Here is a 21,787-nt window from a genome sequence, read left to right as displayed (position 1 = left end):
ATGATGAAATGCCCAGAAACGATCCAGTGGAGTTACTTACCATGGTCCATAAGGCAGCTATGGACCAGCTGCCTTGGTACAGCCTTGGATTGGCTGTACCCCTTTTTTAGATTAGTGTTGCGTCTTAGAAAATTCGGTAGATTTGAGTAGTGTTGCGTTACAGTTCGCGTTTTCTCTTTTTTTCAGCTTAGCGTTGCGCATACGGAAGCAGAGTCCACTCGCGATTTTCTTTTCAGTTTTCCCATTTACAATAAATTTCCATTGAAAGGTGTATTGAATAATATAATGCAATAAAGTCAAGTAGAGTCATGGTTGTATGTACATACATATGTACGTATATTGCAGTAACAGATAGTTGTTTCAATTAAAATATCGTATACTGTTTGTTAACAAATGAACGAATATTAAATACTATAAAATGAAAAACAATCCTTTTAAATCAAATCACTTATTGAGTGACGATATATTTTTCTAAATCTTTTTTTTTTTTTTTTCTTTATTTTGGTACTGAAATTGAATTGATGTTCCTTCTTTTCATTGGAAATGAGTCATTAACAATGACTCTGATTTTTGTGAAATTTTGTGTGTACTAATGCACCTTCTTTCTAGCTATTAAACTTTTTATCTTGATATGAATTCAATTAATAAGTTTCTGTTGCAGAGAAATATCTCAGGACGTATTTTGGTAATTAATCCTTTTTAGTTTGTTTCAAGAAGTATTCTGGTGACGACGACAAAATCAACAAATTCATTGTATTCATTTATGTACAGCCATTTATGGTTTTGTAGAATGATTATATCTTAATGACGAGCGCTCGTATAGACAGGTATTCTTAGTAATATAAGTATGTAGGACAAATATGCAATTATCCTACTGTATTTATTAATTACAGATCTGTAATCAAAATCAAAATTAAAAAATTTTGCTATATGTATAAGAACCAAAAATGTAGATAGGTAGGTAGTGAATAAAAATAATACTCCTTTTGTTGTTCGTTCGCACAACAATCAAAAACGTTTTGCAAATGTGCATCAAGAGGATATGACGGTATTGAATAAAAATAAAAATTGGCATAAATGGAGGGTGGATGGGATGAGATAGGGCGGTTCTCCACCCGCAACAACCTCCCCGTGACGAGACCTGGACAATCGTTATTATTTCATGACTAATTAATTAATAACTGTATCATTATTTCTATGATATATTTATTAATTATGCAGCAAATAATACGAACGAATTGGCTGCGAAAATGCTTTTTTCAGGAACCATGTCTTTAAGATTCTAAAGTGTATGTACATACCATATTGCAAATACAATTTGAATAATAATGAATGCATGGTCAGTATTGTTTAATTATGTAAGTAAGTAAGTACTTATACATACATACTTATTAGCATACACGTGTCATTTAGGTATTTGCGAAAGGTAACGTAGTACATATTGCATGCCGTTAGTTGGATGCAATAATTCAGGTGGCGCTTAAATCAGTTTCTCTTCAGTTTCTGTTTTCGATCAAACATGGCCTGTCTTACCGATGAGGAATTCGGAGTTCACCCTCGACGCTTGCATCACCTTAAATTATATAAATGCCGCTTTCAGCGACGTAATAACTGGAGAATGAATAACATTTATATGATTTAGCGTATAGTTTAATACAATAAAAAGTGATAATTAGTTTACTAAAAAAACAGATAAATATTGTATTAAAAAATTGTTCAGAGTATCATTGTTTACAATTCACCATGATACATTGAATTTTATTTTGTCGTAAGCTGTATAAAATACAACTAAAAATTACATATACATACATATTGGATTTCCAAATAATACATACATTATAATTATTTCTTTATTCAAATCATCAATTCCTCAGGTTGCATTCACAGTCTTGTTTATTTCCATGTTATTATTCAATGCCACAATTGACTAGAAAAAGATACATGTACATTTTTACATGAAATTTACCATATTTATATAATAAAACACTTACTTCATGTTCTCTATTATCATCAATTTCCTTAAGTGCTTCTCTATATCTATTAAGAATTCTTTCGGGAGGAGATGTTTTAATAAGTTTTTTAGGATATTGAAAACTTTTCCTTACTGGAGTAAAACCTGATTTAATTGAAATACAATAAATTAGTGTTCAATTGTTTAATGTAAAAGAAGAATAGGTAGAAACATACCTGTTGGAACATCACGGAATAGATCGTCCACGAAAAATTTGTCAACTTGATTGCGGATTGTTTGCATTTCTGCAATAATTTTACTATTCATGTTTGCTGCATTCGAATTTTCACTTTCGAGCTTCTGACTCACTTCCATACATAAATTTATGAAAGCTGTTTTACATACATTTAAGGATTTTGCATGTTTATCACTTGCACCGTAAACTGTCATATACACATCCTGGAAATTGTATAAATTAAAATACGTACAACTATGACGTATGTATGATAAAAAAAGTAATAGAATAAATAATGTTGATAATCACATTAATTGCTGATAAAACGAGGCTTGTATCTTCTTTCATTTTTTCTTGTATCTCTCTTATGTTACGTTCCACGCAATTTTTGTAATTTGTTATTGTATCACAATTTTTGTTTAAATCTGCTTGGAATCGATCTATTAACATTTTACTTTGTACGATAGTATTTTGCGTCAACGTCCGTGACTACGAGATACAATACAATTATAAAATAAAAATAAGAAAATGATCATTTTGGTAGTCTTCAAACAACAATTTGAAAAACTTTTACCTTTTCTGTTTCTACAGCAACCTCTTGTTTTATAATTTGTAAATTATTTTTTAGTTTATTTTGTAAATGATTTCCTTCTTCTATATTTATTTGGCAAGCATTTGAAGCTTTGTTATTTACAGTATTACATGTTTCATCAATGTTATTTAATGTAGCACACGTCCAAGAGTAATTTTCATCGTCCTCCTTTTGTAACTCGTTGAAACAGTGTTGTAATTCTTCCATTATCTGTAAATATGAAATCTCAGAAATACAGCAATTTTTTAATTATATAAATTAACATACCTTTGCAAAATTTGCGCGTTTTTTCATAAGAGTATTTTCACTGTGCCGAATATTTTCAATACTTTCTTTCACTTCCTGAGTAGTGTTACTTAAATGTTCACACTTGTCATTTGAATGATTAAAAATTGATGTTATTAATTTCTTTGTAGATTCTGTTAAACTGTCAACTTTATAAGAAATATCAGTATTTAATATTTCAAAATTTTCAGCTATTTTATTTTCCATTAATTGATGAATTTTTTTTGTGGTACTAAACAGATAATTTGATATGCTACATTCTTTTTCTGTTATGGTTGTAACATTTTTTATTTCGCCTTCAAGCCATTGTTGATGCCTTAAATTCTGAACAAATAATACACACGCGCAGTGTGTATATATATTTTAATTATTATTACGAAATTTATTATATATATATATTAAATTAAATAATATTAATTTTATCACTTACAGAATCATTTATGTTATTTTTTAATTCGTCAGTTATATTTTGCTCACAATTAACAAGATTTGCGGATATCGTTTCAATTGATTTATCAACAGTTTCACTAAACAAAACAGATTGCGCATCTAAAAAGTGAAATAATAAGTACTTGATGGCAAAATTTGGTATTTTTATTGTATATCTCTTTTTATTATTACCTATATTTTCCTTTACAGAGGTACAGAATTTCATCAAATCCTCAGCATGTTCTGAAATATCAGCTTGAATATTTATAATTCGTCCTTTAATATATTTCTTAAACTGTTGCCCAAGACACATATTTTGTTGTCCAACTTGCCTAAAAAAAACCATAATACTAACTCAAATATCCACGAATAATTTTAAATTATTTATCTTTTGTATGAAATAATTTACATTTTGCGATAAATTTTGTCGTGAAGTTTATGTACATCTGAAGTAGCTGTGTCAGCTACATCTAAAACCGTTTGAACTTGCGACAAAAGAATATCTTCGGTAGATGCATGTTTTTCAACAAGATGCTTTTGCTCTTCCTTCTCCTGTTCTGATACTGCCAAATGCGATGATGTCATCATCAACGCATTTACTGTACTTTCTAATCGATTTGTTGTATTTTGTAGCTCATAAGCTTGTTCAGAGTTTTTTGACTTTAATTTGTTAAATAATTGCTGAAAGAACAATTAACGTTTTATTATTATGACAAACATTGATCTAATTAATCTAATTTTGATATAAATAATTACCTCCTTATAATGCATAGCTTCTTCAAGTGCTTTAATGTAATCTAATTTTTTTTCTACTTCTTTATTCTGAAATTCTATCAGTAATTGCATTTGATTGTAACTATCTTCATTTAAATAAATTCCATTCCGTTCACGAGTTGCCGTTAAATCTTTTTTCAATTTTTCAATTTCTGCTATATATTCTTGAAGCAATGCTTTCGTCGAGAATTTCTGATTAACTTCAGGTCGATTTGTTATATTTTTCGCACGGTGTGCATAATCCAATGTTGATAGAGTTTCTTCAAGATTAATACTAGCAGGAGATACTGTTGCAATTATGGAAGTTCTTGTACGTCCACCCAAAGATTCTTGGAGCAACCGCGTTAATTTTGATTCTCTATACAAGATATTTGAAAAAGATATTTGAAAGAATTTTAAAAGTTTTAAAAAATTTAGATTTGTATAAGTATTACCGATATGGTACATGCGGAGTTTTTTCTACAAGAGCTGTTATGACACGACTTAGAGTTAACAGAGACTGATTAATATTGCCTGCTTCTCTCGCTCTTCGATCAACAGCACCCGACTTTCCAATATTTTCACTACCGGCTAAATCGACTAAATTTAGTTTCCCTGTTTTTACTAGCTCTTCACCTTCTAAAGTATATTCCCTTATGTGAATGGTAATGGAAAATATTGTATGAGAACGACTAAAATGAATAAATTTAATATTATATCAATATTAAATCCTCGAATAAATAGAGTATTATCTAGTCTAGAATATAAACCTGGAATGAGCATTCATCAATGTAGTTGCTGTTTGTCTCTTCTCTGATCCTCGTTGAAGAATTTTAAATACTTCAGTTTTATTATGTATGGACATTTCCTCTAAACCGTGTACAATCACTGAACCTTTTTTTGTTGGATCCTCGTATATCCTGTCAAAATTCATATAAAGATATATATATATATATATATATATATATATATATATATATATATATATATATATGTACCTTTCGATCGATACAACAATTTGCACTATACAGATAAAACATATAGTTACCTTATTTTAGCAGCTTCGTCGCTAGGGGATAATAAATCAAATATTTCTTCATTATACAACTCCAAGAAGCTGACTCTTATAGAATATTCTTGTACCTCTAATACGCGTAGCTCATCAAATAAATGGCTTAAAGCACGTGGTATGATTCCAGCAGGAGTATCCTATATGTTACATATTTTTTTCTTTAATACCGTTAAAACCAGATAAAGAATATAAAAGTAAATTTACTTGTTGCCAATGTAATGATGGATCATTGTCTGTTCCTTCCATAGTAAAAGTTTTTCCGGTACCAGTTTGCCCGTAAGCAAATACTGTGCAATTGTATCCAGCCAAAACTTCCTCCACCAGTGGATTAACAACCACATTGTACACTTCTAACTGAAAGTATAAATATTATCAATAATCGAAAGATTGTAAAATACTCTTAATTAAATTTAAATACATACTTGTTTTGAATTTGGTCCAAATACTTTGTCAAAAGTGAATTTCTTTGTATATTTATCGTATGGTGGTCTGTCACGTACGATTATTTCTTTGTTAGATGGAACATCAACTACTGTTGTAGATTTTCCAAATCTTTCGGAATCATTTATTGGTCTATCATGAAACAGAAAAATATTAATATAGCATTAGATTTTAATATAAATAAAATATGACACCTTCCTACTGATCTAATGGTACTTATGTATATATATATATATATATATATATGAAGTTACCTCACACGAATGTAAACTTGTATATGTTGCTTCTTCTCTTTCTTTGAATTACGTGTGTCGTTCATTTTCTCATAAATGAAATATTCTCGACAGTTTAACCGATTTTAATTTCTCTGATCATACATTTGTTTTTCACATAAAAATGCAGTCCTTTTTATATTGTGTACATACATACATAAATCCATACAAACACTTCCCCTTACAATGCTAACCGTTGAAGAATTTAAATGTTGCGGTTCACCTAAACCCTTATAGAGGTCTCTTACATCACATTATGAAAGCAGACACGATTATCATGCCGGCTAGGCTGTGCTCTTTGCATACAGACCCTAATCTCATCTTGGGGTGTCTGGGATCCCTTAAAGTCATGACCATTCGGAAACAAAGGCATTTCCAGTCTTTTTATATCCGTAGTCACTGCATTGCTTTTATAAATTTGAAATGTTTGAATTTAACGTATTGCTGCATTATCGTGTGCCACTGTCACTTTTTCTTTTATTAATTATATTTGGTACCCTTTTAATATGAATGATATCGACGAGAAATTAGTTAGTCAAGAGAAAGGTAAGAACAACGATTGGTACAAATATTTAATTTTGATGTTATATCTTATAAGGTAGGTATTAAAGTAAATCATTTTGTATGAATGTATGATATTCAGTGCTTTACAGTATTGCACATATTACCTTAAATTATAGCTTACAAAAGTAAGTTTTCTAGGAATTGATGTCCGTAAATCAGCAGAAGAAATGGATGAGCAACGTCAAAAGACTCTTGCTTATGAGTACCTCTGTCACTTAGAAGAAGCTAAAAAGTAATCTTCTTTTTGAGTAATCTTTTTTTTTTAATAATTGATCGGTGCCTTTTTTTTTTTTTTTATAAATTCTTACAGTTCTTAACTGTTTTTAGATGGATGGAAGCATGCCTTAGAGAAATACTTCCACCTACAACTGAATTAGAAGAGAACTTGAGGAATGGGGTGTATCTGGCAAAACTTGCTCATTTTATGGCACCTGAATCTTTGCCCCTTAATAAAATCTATGATTCTGAACAGAAGCGTTATGCAGCAGTTGGTTTACAGTTTCGTCATACAGACAATATTAATCATTTTCTGAAATCATTAAAATCTATGCAGTTACCATTGGTATGTATTATGAAGTAAATCTCATATGAAGTAGCTTATATTAGTTTAAAGAAATCTCTTTTATCAGACCTTTCAACCAGAAACTACAGATATTTATGATAAGAAGAATATGCCACGTGTTATATATTGTATTCATGCTCTTAGTACTCATTTATTTAAACTTGGTAAAGCTCCACAGATTCAAGATTTGTACGGAAAAGTGAACTTCACTGGTATCTATGCGATAATATATTATTAAGAAGAAACATACGTGTAGTTAATTATTATGCCTTGATGAACTTTATTTCTTTCAGATGAAGAAATCAATGCTGTTAGTAAAGAATTGAACAAGTATGGGATTCAGATGCCTTCATTTCAGAAAATTGGTGGACTATTGGCAAATAGTATGGAGATTGATGCAGCTACGCTTCATGCTGCGGTAATAGCGATTAACCAGGCCATTGCATATAAAGTATATTTATTATTTCTTTCTAAAATATTTTGAATGATTAACAACTTGAATGATTAACAAGTATTTTGTTTTAAGGATCATAATAAAATATTAACTGCGCTTCAGAACAAAGTAGTACAAATAAATAATATTAATCCTTACTACATTAAGGAATATAGCGATACATTGTCAGAGGCAAAGGATTCTAAACAACAGGCTGCTCTTAATAGAGTAAGGGAATTTTTTTTCTATGATCATTTTTACTTATTATTAATCGATACAATTTTCAGTCTCTTAACGATAGCTATGTGCCAGATATATACGATGAATTATTAACTCAGGCTGAAATTCAGGGACATATTAATTATGTTAATCGTAAGTTATCGAGGAATAACAATTATTTTATAATTTTGCATTCTGTTTAATTGTGTATATTGTTTTTAGTTCACTGTGCAGTGGAAAACATAACTCATTCTATTCATGAAGGCACCGATGGGTTTGTAGATGCATTGAAAACATCAACTTTGGATTTAAAAGTATACATTTTATATCGCTAGTTTTATTCGTATACTTTTTTATAGCATTATAATTAATGTGGATGATTTTGTTTATTAGAATGTTGCGCGTGAAAATGCGGAATTATACAAAGAACAATTGATGCAGTTATTAGAAAGTTCTGAATGGAATAATACATATTCAGAAAGCAATCATCATTGGAAGCAGTTACTTCAAAAAGGAATTGATAAAGCAAATGAAACAGCACTTAAATCTCGGAAACGTTAGTACCTTAAAGTAAACACCGTACAACTGAATATAATAATCAAATATTTTTATTACTTTGTAAGCAGGCGAAGAAGGTGTTAAACTAGTAAATTCAATGTTACAAAATAGTTTGAAAAAGGATTTTTCTGACGCATTAAAAAATCCGAAGCTTGGGTTAATCAAACAAATTGATGATTTTGCGATACCGCTATATTATGAAGAAATGAAAATTGATCGTATGGAATCTCAGGTAAAAATGGGAAATAGACGATTACGATCTTTCTACTAATTGCTATTAATATAAACCATGTTTTTAACAGAACGACCTTTCGTATAGTGATATTGTAGTGAGTATACGTGTATTGTCAATGATCGCAGAGATCAGTAAAGCTGTAGACACGGGAAATCCAGATTTAGTTTATCAAGCATTACAAAATCCGGACTGTCATGTTTCTGTAAGTGCAATTGTGTGCGTTATAAGTAAGTGTTCCATTCATAATAAATTCCATTCATTATTATTTCAGGGATTGGATCCTGAGAATAAGGTAAAGTATTACAGAGCACTGGCAGTAGTTCGGTGTGAAAAGCAAGCAATATCCGAGGAATGTCCTTTATTAACATACATTGATATCCAAGAGTGTATTGATGTTGTAAATGAACAATGTCAAAATGATGATGTTGGTACGTCATCGATATTATATGCCATTCCGATATATGTTTTATCGTGTGATATTTTAAGATTGTTCAATTAATATTTCTTTTTTCTCCCTTTTTTTATAGTAATACAAGTACTGCGTCAATTAAATTTGGCTGTTGTGGAGAACGATCGAAAAGGAATTATAACTGCTTTAAAAGATACCGCTTTAAAGTTGCAGAAACCTACTTCACCGGAAGATGCATCTCTTTATTTGAAATTGTTTAAAAAGTGTCTTGCTGAAAAACACTTTGATGGTTCTGAATTATGGTTGGAGGATGTAGAAGCAATAACAAAAATCGTTGCTGCGGAAGCTGAAAATGTTCAGAATGGTACGGCACATATGTATACATATGCCTTATTCATTTTGCATATGAACTGTTCTTTTAATATATTTTGTATTTCATATGTTTGCAGTGTGTACATTTTTATCCCAAGTAAATTTAGGTTTACAACGAAATGACATGTTATTTACAATTGATTGCCTCCAAACGTTTGGTTTTAAAATATCAGATAAATATAAAACAGAGTGTTTTCAAAGCCTCTATAACTTACAAAAGATGAAGGTACAATTTTGTGACACATTGTAGATTAGTAAGAATATTTGATCTAATTCAATGACTTGTGTTTGGTTATTGTATTCTAGAATGAAAAATACGAGGGTGCATTTGTTCGTTATATTACTCCTAAAGGCAATGAATCGTATTTAGATTTACAAAAGTATAATTATACCTGGGACTGTCCAAAAACCATATCGGAAACATATTATATCAACATGGAAGATATCAAGGTATTTTATAACTAAGGAAAGTAGAATAATTATGTTGGAAAAACCCTTAAGCATAATCGTATATAATTGGTTTCAGGGAATAGTAAAGAAAACTACTACTACTAGTGAACTGGAAGAACATAAAATCAGTAAAAGGATAGTTCGATTACAAGCTTGTATACGAGGATATTTATTACGAAAAAGAATTTCCGACAGATTCGCATATTTCTATGACAATGCAGATAAAATTATTCAAATACAAGCCTGGTGGCGTAGTATAGTACAGCGTAAACGATATGCCAAATTAATAGGAGAAAAAAAAAGAAATTGTAATAGTGAAAAATTTCAAAGTACATATTTAAAAGTTCGAAACAAATATACCAACATATTAGATTACTATAGACAACATGTACGTAAAATCTAGTATTTATTTATGATCAATACATAATGTATCATGTTTCTCACATTTTTTTAGGAGGAAAAAATAATGAAAATACAAGCTTTGTGGCGTGGTCGTGCCGAAAGACGTGCGTTTCACTCATTGCTGTATACTGAAAAACCACCATTTCCTGTTGTACGACATTTTTCTGCACTTTTAAATTTTAATGCAGAAGATTATGATAAAGATTTACAGCTACAAGTATGAAAATTTTAAATTTTTTTCAATGAAATTACCATTGTCTAAATTTTACAAAAAATTGATTTGTTATCGCAGCAATTGAAACATGAAGTAGTACAAAGCATACGTCATAATCAAACTCTGTCACAGCAACTGGATAGTATGGACATAAAAATTGGTTTACTTATACAAAATAGGATCACGCTACAAGTATTGTTTATAAAAAAAAATATATATATATATACATATATATATATATTATTTAGGTTCTCAATTTGTTAAAAATATTATGCTGAAGAAAATAAAAATATTTGTAGGATGTTGTAGCGCATGGAAAGAGTTTGGACACACTTGCAAAACAGAAGAATTCAAACAGAGATCAAAAAAACGCTTTATCAGATAGCGCTATTTCACATAAGGGTTTAAAGTCTTTAACGAAAGAAGGTCGGAAAACGTTAGAGGGATATCAACATTTATTTTATGCGTTGCAAACTAATCCGACGTATTTGTCAAAGCTTTTGTTCCTTTTGCCACAAAGTAAAACGAATAAATTTCTTCAAAATGTGATTTTAACATTGTATAATTTTGGATCAAATATAAGAGAGGAATATTTATTATTGAAACTCTTTGGTAGTGCATTACAAGAAGAAATCAGGTATGGCTATAATTGTTTACGAAAATAATGAAAAAGAACAATAATAAATTGAACATAGAAAATCGTGATGATTGTACAGGTGTAAATTTCAAAAACCATCTGAAGTTGTAACTGGAAATCCACTTGTCTTAAAAATGGTAGTGAATTATGCGCGGCAATTACATGGCCAGAGAGCTTTAAGACAAATTGTTGGGCCAACTATTGAAAAAATTTTAGCCGATCGAACATTAAGTATAGAAACAAATCCCGTTGATATTTATAAGTGCTGGAGAAATCAATTAGAAATGGAGACTGGAGAGACATCGTAAGTTTTGAAGTATTAACATTTCTGTTCATATTGTAATTTTTTTTTTCTTTTTCTTTTTTTCCTTTATAGAACTCTTCCATATACGGTAACGCAACAACAAGCTTTAAATTATGAACAAGTACGAATTAGATTGAATAGAGGGATACAATTGTTGCAAAGTACTGTTTTAGAGTTCTTAAATAAAATAACAGAATCCCGAGATTTAATACCCTATGGAATGTTATATATGGCAAAAATTTTAAACGATTCTTTGACTGAAAAATTCCCAAATGCTCCAGAAAAAGATATTCTCAAAGTAATCGGAAATTTGATTTATTATCATTTTATCAATGCAGCTATAGTAGCTCCAGATGCTTTTGACATAATAACGTTACCGATCGATAGATCATTGTCAAACGATCAACGAAGAAATTTAGCTAGCATTGCAAAAATACTACAATTTGCTGCTTCCAAAAAGGGGGTGATTATTTTGATAACAGTTGTACTATAAACTAAGTCCGATTCATTCATTTTTCTATACGCATATAAACTGTTTTAGTTTGGAGAGGAAGCTACACATTTAGTCTGCTTAAATCCGTTTATAATTGAATATCACGAAAAATTTAAGAAATTCTTTCGTTACTGTTGTCAAATTGAAGATTTAGAAGAACACTTTTGCATCCACGAATACACCGAAGCCACGCTTATTCACAAGCCAGAGATTTACATTTCGTTACAAGTAAGTGATTGATTAAAAATTATTTAAATAATCGAATGTTAATGAAAGATTTTTTAACAAATCACAGGAAATCTGTGATACTCACTGTCTCATGCTAGAATACCAAGATCAAATAGCGCCAGATCCAATGGATCCCTTGCATGATTTATTAGATGATTTAAGTCCTGCACCCACCGTTGCATCTCTACTAGGAATCTGTAAGGAATGATAAATTATATTAGCGCATTTAAACTTTTGCATATATTATATTATAATTATTCATTAGCTGATACGATGTGCGAAGCAAATTTAATACGGTTTGGAAAAACGGAAGTGTGTCTGGTACTTACTAACAAGTTTCAAGTACAAGAAGATGAAGATGCCAGTTTAAACAAACTTTTTATAAAGACTAAAGAGTTGTTGGTTTCTGTACTTCAATTTTTGAAAGGGCAAACATTAGTAGAGGCTTTGGAAACAAGTTGTTCTCCTGTGCAAGAAAAACTCTATACTGTGAAATGTTCTAGCATATCGCCTGCTTTAAATATCATTCACAAGAGGTATTGTATATTAAAGCAGCTCTCGTAAATAAAGAATAAAAGAAACATTTATTTTCAGTTCGTCTTTAAATGATTGTAAACTTCAACTTCGCGCTTACCTTAATAAACTTGAACTTGGCGGATGGGTGAGTCAATCAGATGGATATCAGAATATCATAACAGCAGTGGCTAAAGATCTTTGTAATAAAGGAAAGTATCGAATCATTCGAAATAAGGAATTACAAACTTTACGTGTAACTAAACAAAGACTAGAAGAAAAATGCAAATATTATCAAGAACAGGTAGAATATTATAATGAGTATATACAACGTTGCTTGGAAAACTTACATACAGGAAAGGGGTATGTATAAAGTTTACAATTTCGTATTTCATACTTTGAACAGATACATATTGTTTATAGATCATTGCGAGCATTTAAAGCCATTCAGAAGAACAATCATGGTAAGTTGCGGTCTAAAATGACACTGAAATATTCCGCGGCAAAGTTACAAGAAAAAGGGATATTGTTAGAAGTGGATGGACTTCCACAATCACAGTTTAAAAATGTCATTTTCGAAATCAGTCCAACAGAACACACCGGACTTTTTAATGTACGTTGTAAATTCATGGGGGTTGAAATGGAAAAGGTTGATATTGATATACAAAAGTTACTTGAACTACAGTTTGAAGGTGCACCGATTATGGACATGTTTGGTAAAGCAAAAGTTAACGTGAACTTGTTGTTGTATTTATTGAATCGAAAATTTTATGGTAAGACTTGAAAGAAAAGAATGAAATGTGTTGTTTATTAGTATGACAATTATGCACTTGTGCAATGTTTTATTATAATTTTTAATGAATTTTTAAACAAAAATACGTCGCGTTTTTAATTTTGTATAGCCTACGAAGATTCAGAATTCGTGTTTATAATTTTCGTATAATAATTTTTAGTAACATCAATTTTGTAAATAATTGCACCTATATAAACTGAAATTTTTAGTACAAGATTCGTTGGTATGTATATATGTATGTATTATAATAATTGATCAATATGAGGTAACAATGCAGCGAAATATATAAATTTTACAGAAACCTCGTGAATGATAAGATTATATGTATAAAAGGTAAAACCAGCCTACACTGATTTAATTACCTTTATCGTTAATATCGTATGTCAGTTATATTTAATGATAATATATAAAAGATTTTATTAGAATACTTGCTTTTAAATTATAAATGTTTTAAGAGAAGTGTATTTGTTTCTTTTTATTTTTTTTTTTTTATTTTTAACTTTTATAAAAATAAGTAAACTAATGGTAGTAAATACTACTGTCGAGGGAATACTCTTTTCCTTGGTTTATTTTTACAACTAAACTTAACTTCAGCTGTGTGCTATTCTTTATTTTTTCTTTTTCAATAAGGGATAATTTGAATATAGTTGTTTGTATTATATTGTATACCGTTAAAATAAGGTAAGGCATATTCTCAGAAATTTTTTAACAGATACAATAGGCTATCCATTATTATTTATATGTTCCTATATACATATTTTATATTATTCTTTAAATATTGGATAACCCAGTGTTTTTGTGCACTTTATAAAATCTAAAGTCGAATTATTTGAACACAAACCCGAAATTTCTATCGTGTGTATATTTAATTCAATAAATTCTATTTTGTAGAATATACTACATAAGGGCCTGTTTAGTGGATATTGGCGAATCAGCCTGCACATTTAAAATAAAAAGATTGATTAAAAGAAATTACAATTAATTCGTTATTCATTAGCTTGTCATCATAGTCTGTTAATAATTATAATCATGATTGAACTAACATATAATAAACGTCAACTTCCTTTTTTTTTACTGAACATACAATTGAACTGTTTAAATACGATCAGTGCAAGTAAGAAATTCTTAATTTATAGAACAAAAACTTATTGTATTTTATTTTATATATACGATATAAACACTACATACATATTATTTTAGATAAAGTATGCAAGCTTATATGGATGTACATACGCAATAATACGTTGGTACATAAATTTTTCTGTTTGTAATTACAAAAAACATTGTAGATAAACAACTCGCATTGTATTATAAATATTAATTTTTTTTTTCCTTTTTTTTTTGTTTGTTTTTACATATTCGTTTTCTCTAAGTTTTATTTTTACTCAACTTTATTATACAAATCTGCCTTTACATAATTTACGTGACAGATGCTAACATCCAGGTACTGTGTCACGAGGTATCTTGAAAGACATTTTTATAACTTATGGGGCACAAAATGTCAGTAATAATACTAATAGTTTTCATATTTCATTCTTTTCTTTTTGTTGTTGTTGTTGTTGTTGTTGTTGTTGTTTTTTCTTGTTTTCAGTGAATCAAGTATTTAGTATTTCTAATGTAATTGATTATGTGCAAGCATTACAGTTCCTTAAAGCCTCCACGAAGCAGGCCGTGTAAAGTGCATTTCGTGTATTATTAACCATATAGTATATATATATATATCACCATAATATTAATTTTTTATAATAAATAGCATAATAACATTAATTTTTTTTAATAAATGTTGGTTCTATACTAAATATGTGCACACGTAGGGACACAATATTTCGTACAGTATATTCAGCAAGTGTTATCGTTTGTTTAAAATATTAACAAAATTTCTAAATTTCTGTTGCGAATCCGTCATTTGCGCTAATGCTTCTTCCATCATGTTGCGCAATTTTGATAAATCTGGCATTTTATCGCAAGATTCAATATTTAATAATTCTGTAAAGTACTGCTCCCATGCAGCTCTCCTGGCATACCTACGTTTTTTCAATAATATTCATATAAATGACGATAGTTAGTACTATAAACAGTTTTATTCGCATGTAAATACCTTGGTATTTTCGATGTGATGAACCAACGATCGCCCATATGCGAAACTCTCATATAATTACCAAACAACAAACAATGGCTTGTTGCAGCTAAACAATACAAATCAGTTTGATACGTCCATGGTTTTCCAGTTTGCATTTCGATACACGTAAAATCTTCTGTCTTTATAACCTGTGTAAATGTTGTCTTTTCTGGTAAAAGTCTCATGTCTATACTGCACCCAAAATCTATCAACTGTATTGTCGGCCTTACATCTTCAGTAGGCCTATAAATGATCAAATTTATACATATAGAAATACAATACGATCGAAATATTAATTTGACTTGGTAACAATGTACAAGAAATATTGAACACATACAAACGCATTAAAAGAAAATTGTCTGGTTTAATGTCTCCATGAATTATTTGGCATTTATGTAAATATTCCACAATTTGCAACATTTCAATCGTGAAGAATATAGCTAAATTCTCTATCAACGGTTTACCTGTAGCAATCTTTATTTGGTTTGTTACCGCTAATAATGTTCCGAACTTTGAATACTCTGAAACTAGTACACTACAATTATTAGCAACATATGCCACTGATACGTCCATAAATCCACGTAACTGAAAATAATGTGTTAATATATCAAAGATTATATAGAATAGATAATACTTTATTGAATAATATAATAAATTTATGCTCTACCATATGTGGATTAATCAAACGATGCTTTATTTCTCTAGTTATATAAAATTCCCAAACCCAAGCAGGTCTTTGCGTTTTAAGAGCTACCGTTTGACCTGTTTGTAGATTTACCGCTTTGAATACTGTACCATACATTCCCTTTCCAAGGCACTTTTCCAAATCGTATGCATCAGTACCTAGACACGTAAGTAAAAGTAATAAGTAGTATATAAAATAATTAACATAACATCTACAATATTTGTCTTCATTGATACTACACTTACCAAGCGTAATCATAGAAGGCACAAACTTATTTAAATTAGTATTTAATCTCACATATCCCTCTGCATGATGCGGTTGGGGAAATTTAATTTTCTTTAAGAGACCAGCTATTAAATTTTTATCGAAAGGATTTATGTCCCCTGAAGGAAATTCAAAAATTTCTTCTTCTGCTTCTTCCATTGGTTCATGATGCTCTTCACAATCCATAGAATCAACTTTTTCTTGTTGTTCTATTTCGTTAAGTTTAAAATTAATTGATTTTCGTAGATCGCAATTCTTCTTAATTTCAGAAGTAATGTGATCCACGTTACGCTGCACCGTACGTGGACTTTGAGCGTGAACAGCTTGAATTTGGGCTTGAAGTTTCTGCTCGTAAAGTTGATTTGCAGAAAGCGTAACATTTTTCGCTTCTTCTTCTTCTTCTTCTTCATCTTCTTCTACTTCTTCTTCTTCTTCTTCTTCTTCTTCTTCACCTTATTAAACGAAAGATATTTTTTTTTTTTTTTTTACAAAGCGTTATCAAACAAATAAATTTTAATATATTTCATCAATTACCTATACTAATAGATTGTTCTTTTATAGGAACCAAATCTTCTTTCGTTAATGTAAAAGCTAATGCAGTGTTTCTTGTATGAGTGGTACTGCTACTAGAACTGCTAGAAATATATTCTCTAGTTGATTCCAATATAACGCTTAGTTTGTCTTCAGTTTCACCATTTGGAGCTTCTGAATTTCTATAAAATAAAATTTTACATGAATATAAAACATTCAGGCTAATAATTATTAATTGTATTATTGAAAAACAACATACGACTGAGATGGAGTGCAATGATTTGGATATTGTGGAGTTCCCTCTGATACTTTGTAAGATTGTCTAAAATGATTAGTCATAGGTGTAGAACTAGTCAATTGTGTATTAAATGCTTCCGTGAAACAAGTATCATCGTTCCCGACTAACGGAGTTATACCAAGACTTTCATCAGTGTATAAATTGTTTTCGTCGGCTGGCTTTGACGACATATTTTCTTCCATTGGTCCATTATAGTCAACGACAATAGCATTTTCTTTGTTCTCAGCGCTTTCAAGATACTTTATGTCTCTGCGATTCATTCCTGGCGATTTTATGTATGGTAACTCGAGAGGCATTCTATAAGGTTTGCCGGTTTCGATATCCGGTTCGTTATATGGAGGATAATGAAGTTGTTTTTGAGGTTCAACATTCTGTTGTAACAGTGTAGATTCCAGTTGCGAAGGGTACTGTTGATAAGTAATGTCATTTGGCATCATATTGCCATAAACGGGATGTTGCAAATGCTGCATGTGTTGATGCGGTTGATGATGAAGATGCTGGTTGTGTGACGACTGATGTTGCTGGGGATGAGACTGATGATGAATCTGACTATGCAAATGTGAAGCGTGAGAAATAGCATGATGTTGTTGTTGTTGTTGTTGTTGTTGTTGTTGTTGTTGTTGTTGTTGTGGATGATGATGATGATGATGCGGAACCATATGAGCCTGTTGATGCGTTTGCATTAATTGCGGATGATGCTGTGAATGATGCGGTCGGGAATGAGGTTGCATTTGTTGTTCATGATGTTGCTGCAATCAAAATTATTTAATCAGAATTAGTAGAATAATTTCTTAAGTTAAAATTACACAATTCTTTTATATTATACCTGTATTTGATATTGGTAGGTGTTATGTAGTCCAGGATTGCCATAGGAAGTCTGGTGTTCTTGATTAGAGTAACTTTGGTGAGCAGAATAATTCTCATGATTTTCTTGATCGTTATAAGGTTGAATACTATATCCCGAATGATGTTTACTGCTCGACATTGCGTGTTGAGTCATTGAACTGTCCATATGTATATCAAACGATAATTTAGTTTTCGAATCTGGGATTCTAGGTGTCATAGGAGTACGAAAATTAGGAGTAGTATGTACAGCATCGGGAGAGCGCCACATGTCTTGTATCACTGATATTGCCTCTTTCGTATTAGCTGTAATACTTTGTCCAAGCAAATGTTCTTCAGGGTCAGTAGTTAGGGATGATGTATGATGTTGATGCATAAAATTTGAGACTTGTAGCTTCCTCTGTGAATTTAATTCTGCTTCCATTCTTTGTGCTTCGAGCCTTTCCGCTTCGATTCTTTCAGCCTCGATTCTTTCAGCTTCTAGTCTCTCTAATTCTCTTTGTTCCGCCTCGCGTCTCTGAGACTCTAAAGCTTGATTTTCGGCTTCAAACTGTTGCCTTCGAAGTTCTTGTTGTTTAGCTTCAAGTCTTTGTCTATCGATGTCAATTGGTTCGACCTCTCTTCGTTGCTGTTCTATTTCTCTTTGCCCCTTTGTTAATTCCTGTTGTTCAGATCTCTGTCTTTGAAATTCTTGTAAAAATATATCATGCCTCTGATGTTCAGTTTCAAAACTTTTATGCTGAACTTGTTCAACTTCTCTTATATCTTGTACATCATGCTTCTTTTTTAAAGTTTGTGCTCTAAAGTTTAAAACGTTACCCCGTCGTTATTATTTAGAACAATTTATAATATTCAGATGATCGAACACGATAAGCTTCCCTAGGCAAATGGCGTTGCAGAGGAAGCAGAAATTCTCAAAACCTTCATTTTGACTATATTAAATATTACATAAATATTAATATTGAAAGTAATTTATAAAGAAAGGAAAAAATATGTTACATTGTCATTTTCTCTAGGGAAGCCTGCCATGCACGTTACACTGTACATTACCTTTGTAAGTACAGTTGGGCTCTTATTTCCTCCATACTTTGATCTACATTATTAGTATAAACTAATTCTTTGGGATAATGTGGTCTTAATATAATATTTGGATTTGGAGGATCTGGTACAAACACAGGTACAGTTAAGTGCTCTGGATATTTGCTACCATCGAAAAAGAATGTGTGATTTGAAAATAATCTTAACTTATCTGTGTCAAAATCATCCACTTGATCTTCATGAACTATGATGTAAACAATGTGTAAGAACTTTTACTACGTATATAAAAATAATAATTTGTTAGAAATAAATGAATACCCTTAAAAGCTGACTTTGTAGCGGATGAAATTAACGGACATCGCTTGCTCCCACTATTCCATGGTCCAGGTTTAATGGTATTCTCTTTATGTACTATATCTTCTACTGGAACGTGATCTAATATGCTGGAACCCTTCATTGCGCTAGGTACATCATCCTATTGAAATAGTTGAATGTATTTATACAATATCATAATTAATAATGCGTTGTTTACAATCTTATACCTCGTATATCTGGATTTTGACATTCTGCGTCATTCTGCTAGTATTATGCGTCGTCGCGGAAATTTGTGGAACGGTACCGGGAAAGTGTTCGCGTACTCGATGTCCAGTACGTAAGTTACTAACTTTTTTCCCAGCTTTTATTGCTCTTAAAGAGCTGAAAGCTTGACGTTGTTCGAGTAAGGATACTTCGTTACGATCGTCTGTTCGTCCTAACATTTTACGAGCAACTGCGAGTTGAAAGTTGCTAGAAACAGAATAGATGAATAAATAAAATACATATCATTATAATCATTTGTTTATATGATCATATATTATGATTTATACTTATGAGCACAATCCAATTCATCTTGTGGTTCTGCCAAAGCAGACAAACCCATTAAATAAACTTCATCTGCACGTTTGTAATCTTCTCTTTGTTCTAATTCAAAAGCCCATGCTCTATACATATCTGCGACCATAGTCCCAATTCCATTGTTGTGTAAAAGTTGATACAACTCTAATGGATTTTTCTGCATATTTATCTGTAAAAATATATGTGCGTGCGTACATGTATTATACTACATGTGATAAAAGATTTCGAATATACAAATTTGTTTAACATTCTTTACATAATTAATCCAAAGGCGTATATATCTACGATCTTGATGATACTTGGTCTCTTTTTCAAATGTTGCTAAACATTGTTGTAAAAGCTTAGCAATATGTGGCTCGTGTCCACTTTTTGGATAACTCTGTTCCACCCATAGTATATAATCATACCAGCTTTCTAAAGGATCGTCTCCTTCATAATTTTTTATCGCGTCTTCGTACATCCTGAAATGAAATACAAAGTTTATTTATGAATATTTATTATAACTCCCATTATAATATCTTCAACCTACTGTTTCTCTTGTAAAAGTAATTGCTGAGCATCTGCATCTTCTTGTGCTCTTAATGCAGTTCCTAATTGTACAGCATTTCGTCCATAACGCAATGGTTGAATATTTTCTTTACAAAGAGCTATGACTGTTGCAGGATCCATTCTTAACTCTATATTTTCTTAATTAAACTATTTTATATTCTAGAAAAACGAATTTCAAACAATGAGTACTTAGTTAATGGAACCATTTTATACTGTGTAATATGTGACTTTAAGATGAATCTATCTAACAGAAGAAAAGACTGGAAAGAAAGCAAATGTTACAATTTAAATGACTTGTCATTTAGTATGCTATACTGTATTCCATTAACAACCATAAGTTATTCCAATGTCCAGGAAAACATAAAGATCGAACCGATGTCAAATTCGCAAGTACTCCAAGATGTATTCGGTTAATATGTACAAACAAATGTTGAAGCTGTTAAATAACAGAATGAAAAGTAAGCGATGTTTTTTTTTTCAAGAAACACTTAACCTTTCACGCGTACCAAAATTTTGCATAATATTCTTTGAACAGCGGCGGACCTTTAAATTTGAATAAATCTAGTCTTGATAACTCCAATAATGACGCTATCAGTCTGGGTTAGGTTAGTTTTTCACTTAACGGCTACGGGGTTCAACGGTTTTTCACACTGTCTTTTATATTTCAAATGATGCAAGAGTAACGTTTCACTGACCACGAATTTTAATTCAATCAGCCTATACGAAAGAATCGAAAAGCGATGTGAAGGAAGATTCACTGTGCTTAACGTAGTTTTCACACAAATCCCTATTGAAAATTACCAATAGGACATCTGTTACAGAGGAATGAACATTGCATGATCTTTTTCGAGCAGGAACCTCAATTTCACCACTGTTTCTATAGTAACTTGACAGATTAGTCCCAAATTTTGCTACTCCAATTGTTTTCTTCGCTGATAAGTACTATATTGTATAGTTTCGTAAAACATTCAGAAATATTATTATTAAAACATTTTTATTGTCGATACTTATTTATTAAGATATAAAGTTTTATATATATGTACATATGTATACATATAGTAAAGTTTACGATTTGATGAATGTTACTATTCCATCCGTGCAATTATCTCTAGTTTTGGAGCACATGGAACACATACATACATCAAATTAA

At 30.7% G+C, this 21,787-nt stretch overlaps 3 protein-coding genes across 7 annotated transcripts; 1 reads left to right on the top strand and 2 right to left on the bottom strand.

Annotated features, from left to right (window-relative positions):
• Positions 1 to 1,699: 1,699 nt before the first annotated feature.
• Positions 1,700 to 13,140, bottom strand: LOC114879488 (kinesin-like protein Klp61F). 2 transcript variants are annotated; one of them, XM_029194448.2, is made up of 19 exons: positions 12,974 to 13,140; positions 12,745 to 12,894; positions 12,440 to 12,576; positions 12,196 to 12,305; positions 5,740 to 5,890; positions 5,522 to 5,671; positions 5,294 to 5,454; positions 5,016 to 5,165; positions 4,701 to 4,937; positions 4,249 to 4,624; positions 3,902 to 4,173; positions 3,685 to 3,824; positions 3,494 to 3,612; positions 3,046 to 3,387; positions 2,761 to 2,988; positions 2,496 to 2,675; positions 2,188 to 2,410; positions 1,992 to 2,116; positions 1,700 to 1,927 (listed from the first exon to the last, which is right to left on the bottom strand). In XM_029194448.2, the coding sequence occupies exons 4-19, from the start codon at positions 12,201 to 12,203 to the stop codon at positions 1,871 to 1,873; spliced, it is 2,919 nt and encodes a 972-aa protein (XP_029050281.1). In that variant the 5' UTR covers positions 12,204 to 12,305; positions 12,440 to 12,576; positions 12,745 to 12,894; positions 12,974 to 13,140; the 3' UTR covers positions 1,700 to 1,870. The 2 variants fall into 2 exon arrangements, with proteins under 2 accessions (XP_029050281.1, XP_029050280.1); XM_029194447.2 differs by lacking the exons at positions 12,196 to 12,305; positions 12,440 to 12,576; positions 12,745 to 12,894; positions 12,974 to 13,140 and adding an exon at positions 6,013 to 6,217 and having other exon boundaries at positions 1,854 to 1,927.
• LOC114879485 (ras GTPase-activating-like protein IQGAP1) lies at positions 6,415 to 13,841 on the top strand. The gene is made up of 26 exons (XM_029194441.2): positions 6,415 to 6,576; positions 6,733 to 6,826; positions 6,922 to 7,156; positions 7,224 to 7,368; positions 7,450 to 7,607; positions 7,683 to 7,817; positions 7,877 to 7,961; positions 8,031 to 8,122; positions 8,202 to 8,364; positions 8,435 to 8,598; positions 8,669 to 8,803; positions 8,873 to 9,029; positions 9,129 to 9,374; positions 9,460 to 9,608; positions 9,689 to 9,832; positions 9,909 to 10,220; positions 10,287 to 10,451; positions 10,527 to 10,640; positions 10,748 to 11,085; positions 11,165 to 11,389; positions 11,462 to 11,852; positions 11,931 to 12,110; positions 12,178 to 12,307; positions 12,376 to 12,646; positions 12,705 to 12,986; positions 13,047 to 13,841. The coding sequence occupies exons 1-26, from the start codon at positions 6,537 to 6,539 to the stop codon at positions 13,405 to 13,407; spliced, it is 4,911 nt and encodes a 1,636-aa protein (XP_029050274.2). The 5' UTR covers positions 6,415 to 6,536; the 3' UTR covers positions 13,408 to 13,841.
• On the bottom strand, positions 13,352 to 21,416 carry LOC114879486 (protein kinase 4-like). 4 transcript variants are annotated; one of them, XM_029194446.2, is made up of 15 exons: positions 21,333 to 21,416; positions 20,618 to 20,796; positions 20,345 to 20,549; positions 20,061 to 20,257; positions 19,737 to 19,980; positions 19,513 to 19,669; positions 19,207 to 19,438; positions 18,140 to 18,956; positions 17,275 to 18,062; positions 17,019 to 17,197; positions 16,466 to 16,936; positions 16,203 to 16,378; positions 15,873 to 16,120; positions 15,515 to 15,778; positions 13,352 to 15,440 (listed from the first exon to the last, which is right to left on the bottom strand). In XM_029194446.2, exons 2-15 carry the CDS (start codon positions 20,755 to 20,757, stop codon positions 15,266 to 15,268), a joined length of 4,293 nt encoding a protein of 1,430 aa, XP_029050279.2. In that variant the 5' UTR covers positions 20,758 to 20,796; positions 21,333 to 21,416; the 3' UTR covers positions 13,352 to 15,265. The 4 variants fall into 4 exon arrangements, with proteins under 4 accessions (XP_029050279.2, XP_029050278.2, XP_029050275.2 ...); XM_029194445.2 differs by lacking the exon at positions 21,333 to 21,416 and adding an exon at positions 21,181 to 21,267; XM_029194442.2 differs by lacking the exon at positions 21,333 to 21,416 and adding an exon at positions 21,144 to 21,232.
• Between the last annotated feature and the right edge of the window lie 371 nt (positions 21,417 to 21,787).

This window comes from Osmia bicornis, chromosome 13 (assembly GCF_907164935.1).
Source record: "Osmia bicornis bicornis chromosome 13, iOsmBic2.1, whole genome shotgun sequence".
Taxonomy (NCBI): Eukaryota; Metazoa; Arthropoda; class Insecta; order Hymenoptera; family Megachilidae; genus Osmia; species Osmia bicornis.
The sequence above is the reverse complement of the archived record's forward strand: the minus strand, read 5'-3'. Positions and strand labels throughout refer to the sequence as shown.

Excerpts from the sequence above, each read along its gene's own strand:
- LOC114879485 (XM_029194441.2), top strand. The coding sequence starts at position 6,537 with ATGAATGATATCGACGAGAAATTAGTTAGTCAAGAGAAAG. Across the intron at positions 7,369-7,449 it reads CGGAAAAGTGAACTTCACTG|ATGAAGAAATCAATGCTGTT; the intron begins GTATCTATGCGA and ends TATTTCTTTCAG. Across the intron at positions 12,111-12,177 it reads AGATTTACATTTCGTTACAA|GAAATCTGTGATACTCACTG; the intron begins GTAAGTGATTGA and ends AACAAATCACAG.
- LOC114879488 (XM_029194447.2), bottom strand. The coding sequence starts at position 6,077 with ATGAACGACACACGTAATTCAAAGAAAGAGAAGAAGCAACATATACAA. Across the intron at positions 2,989-3,045 it reads AACGCGCAAATTTTGCAAAG|ATAATGGAAGAATTACAACA; the intron begins GTATGTTAATTT and ends TCATATTTACAG. Across the intron at positions 2,117-2,187 it reads ATTCCGTGATGTTCCAACAG|GTTTTACTCCAGTAAGGAAA; the intron begins GTATGTTTCTAC and ends CAATTAAATCAG.
- LOC114879486 (XM_029194446.2), bottom strand. The coding sequence starts at position 20,757 with ATGGATCCTGCAACAGTCATAGCTCTTTGTAAAGAAAATATTCAACCA. Across the intron at positions 19,439-19,512 it reads TACAAAGTCAGCTTTTAAGG|TTCATGAAGATCAAGTGGAT; the intron begins GTATTCATTTAT and ends TTTACATCATAG. Across the intron at positions 15,441-15,514 it reads ATCACATCGAAAATACCAAG|GTATGCCAGGAGAGCTGCAT; the intron begins GTATTTACATGC and ends GAAAAAACGTAG.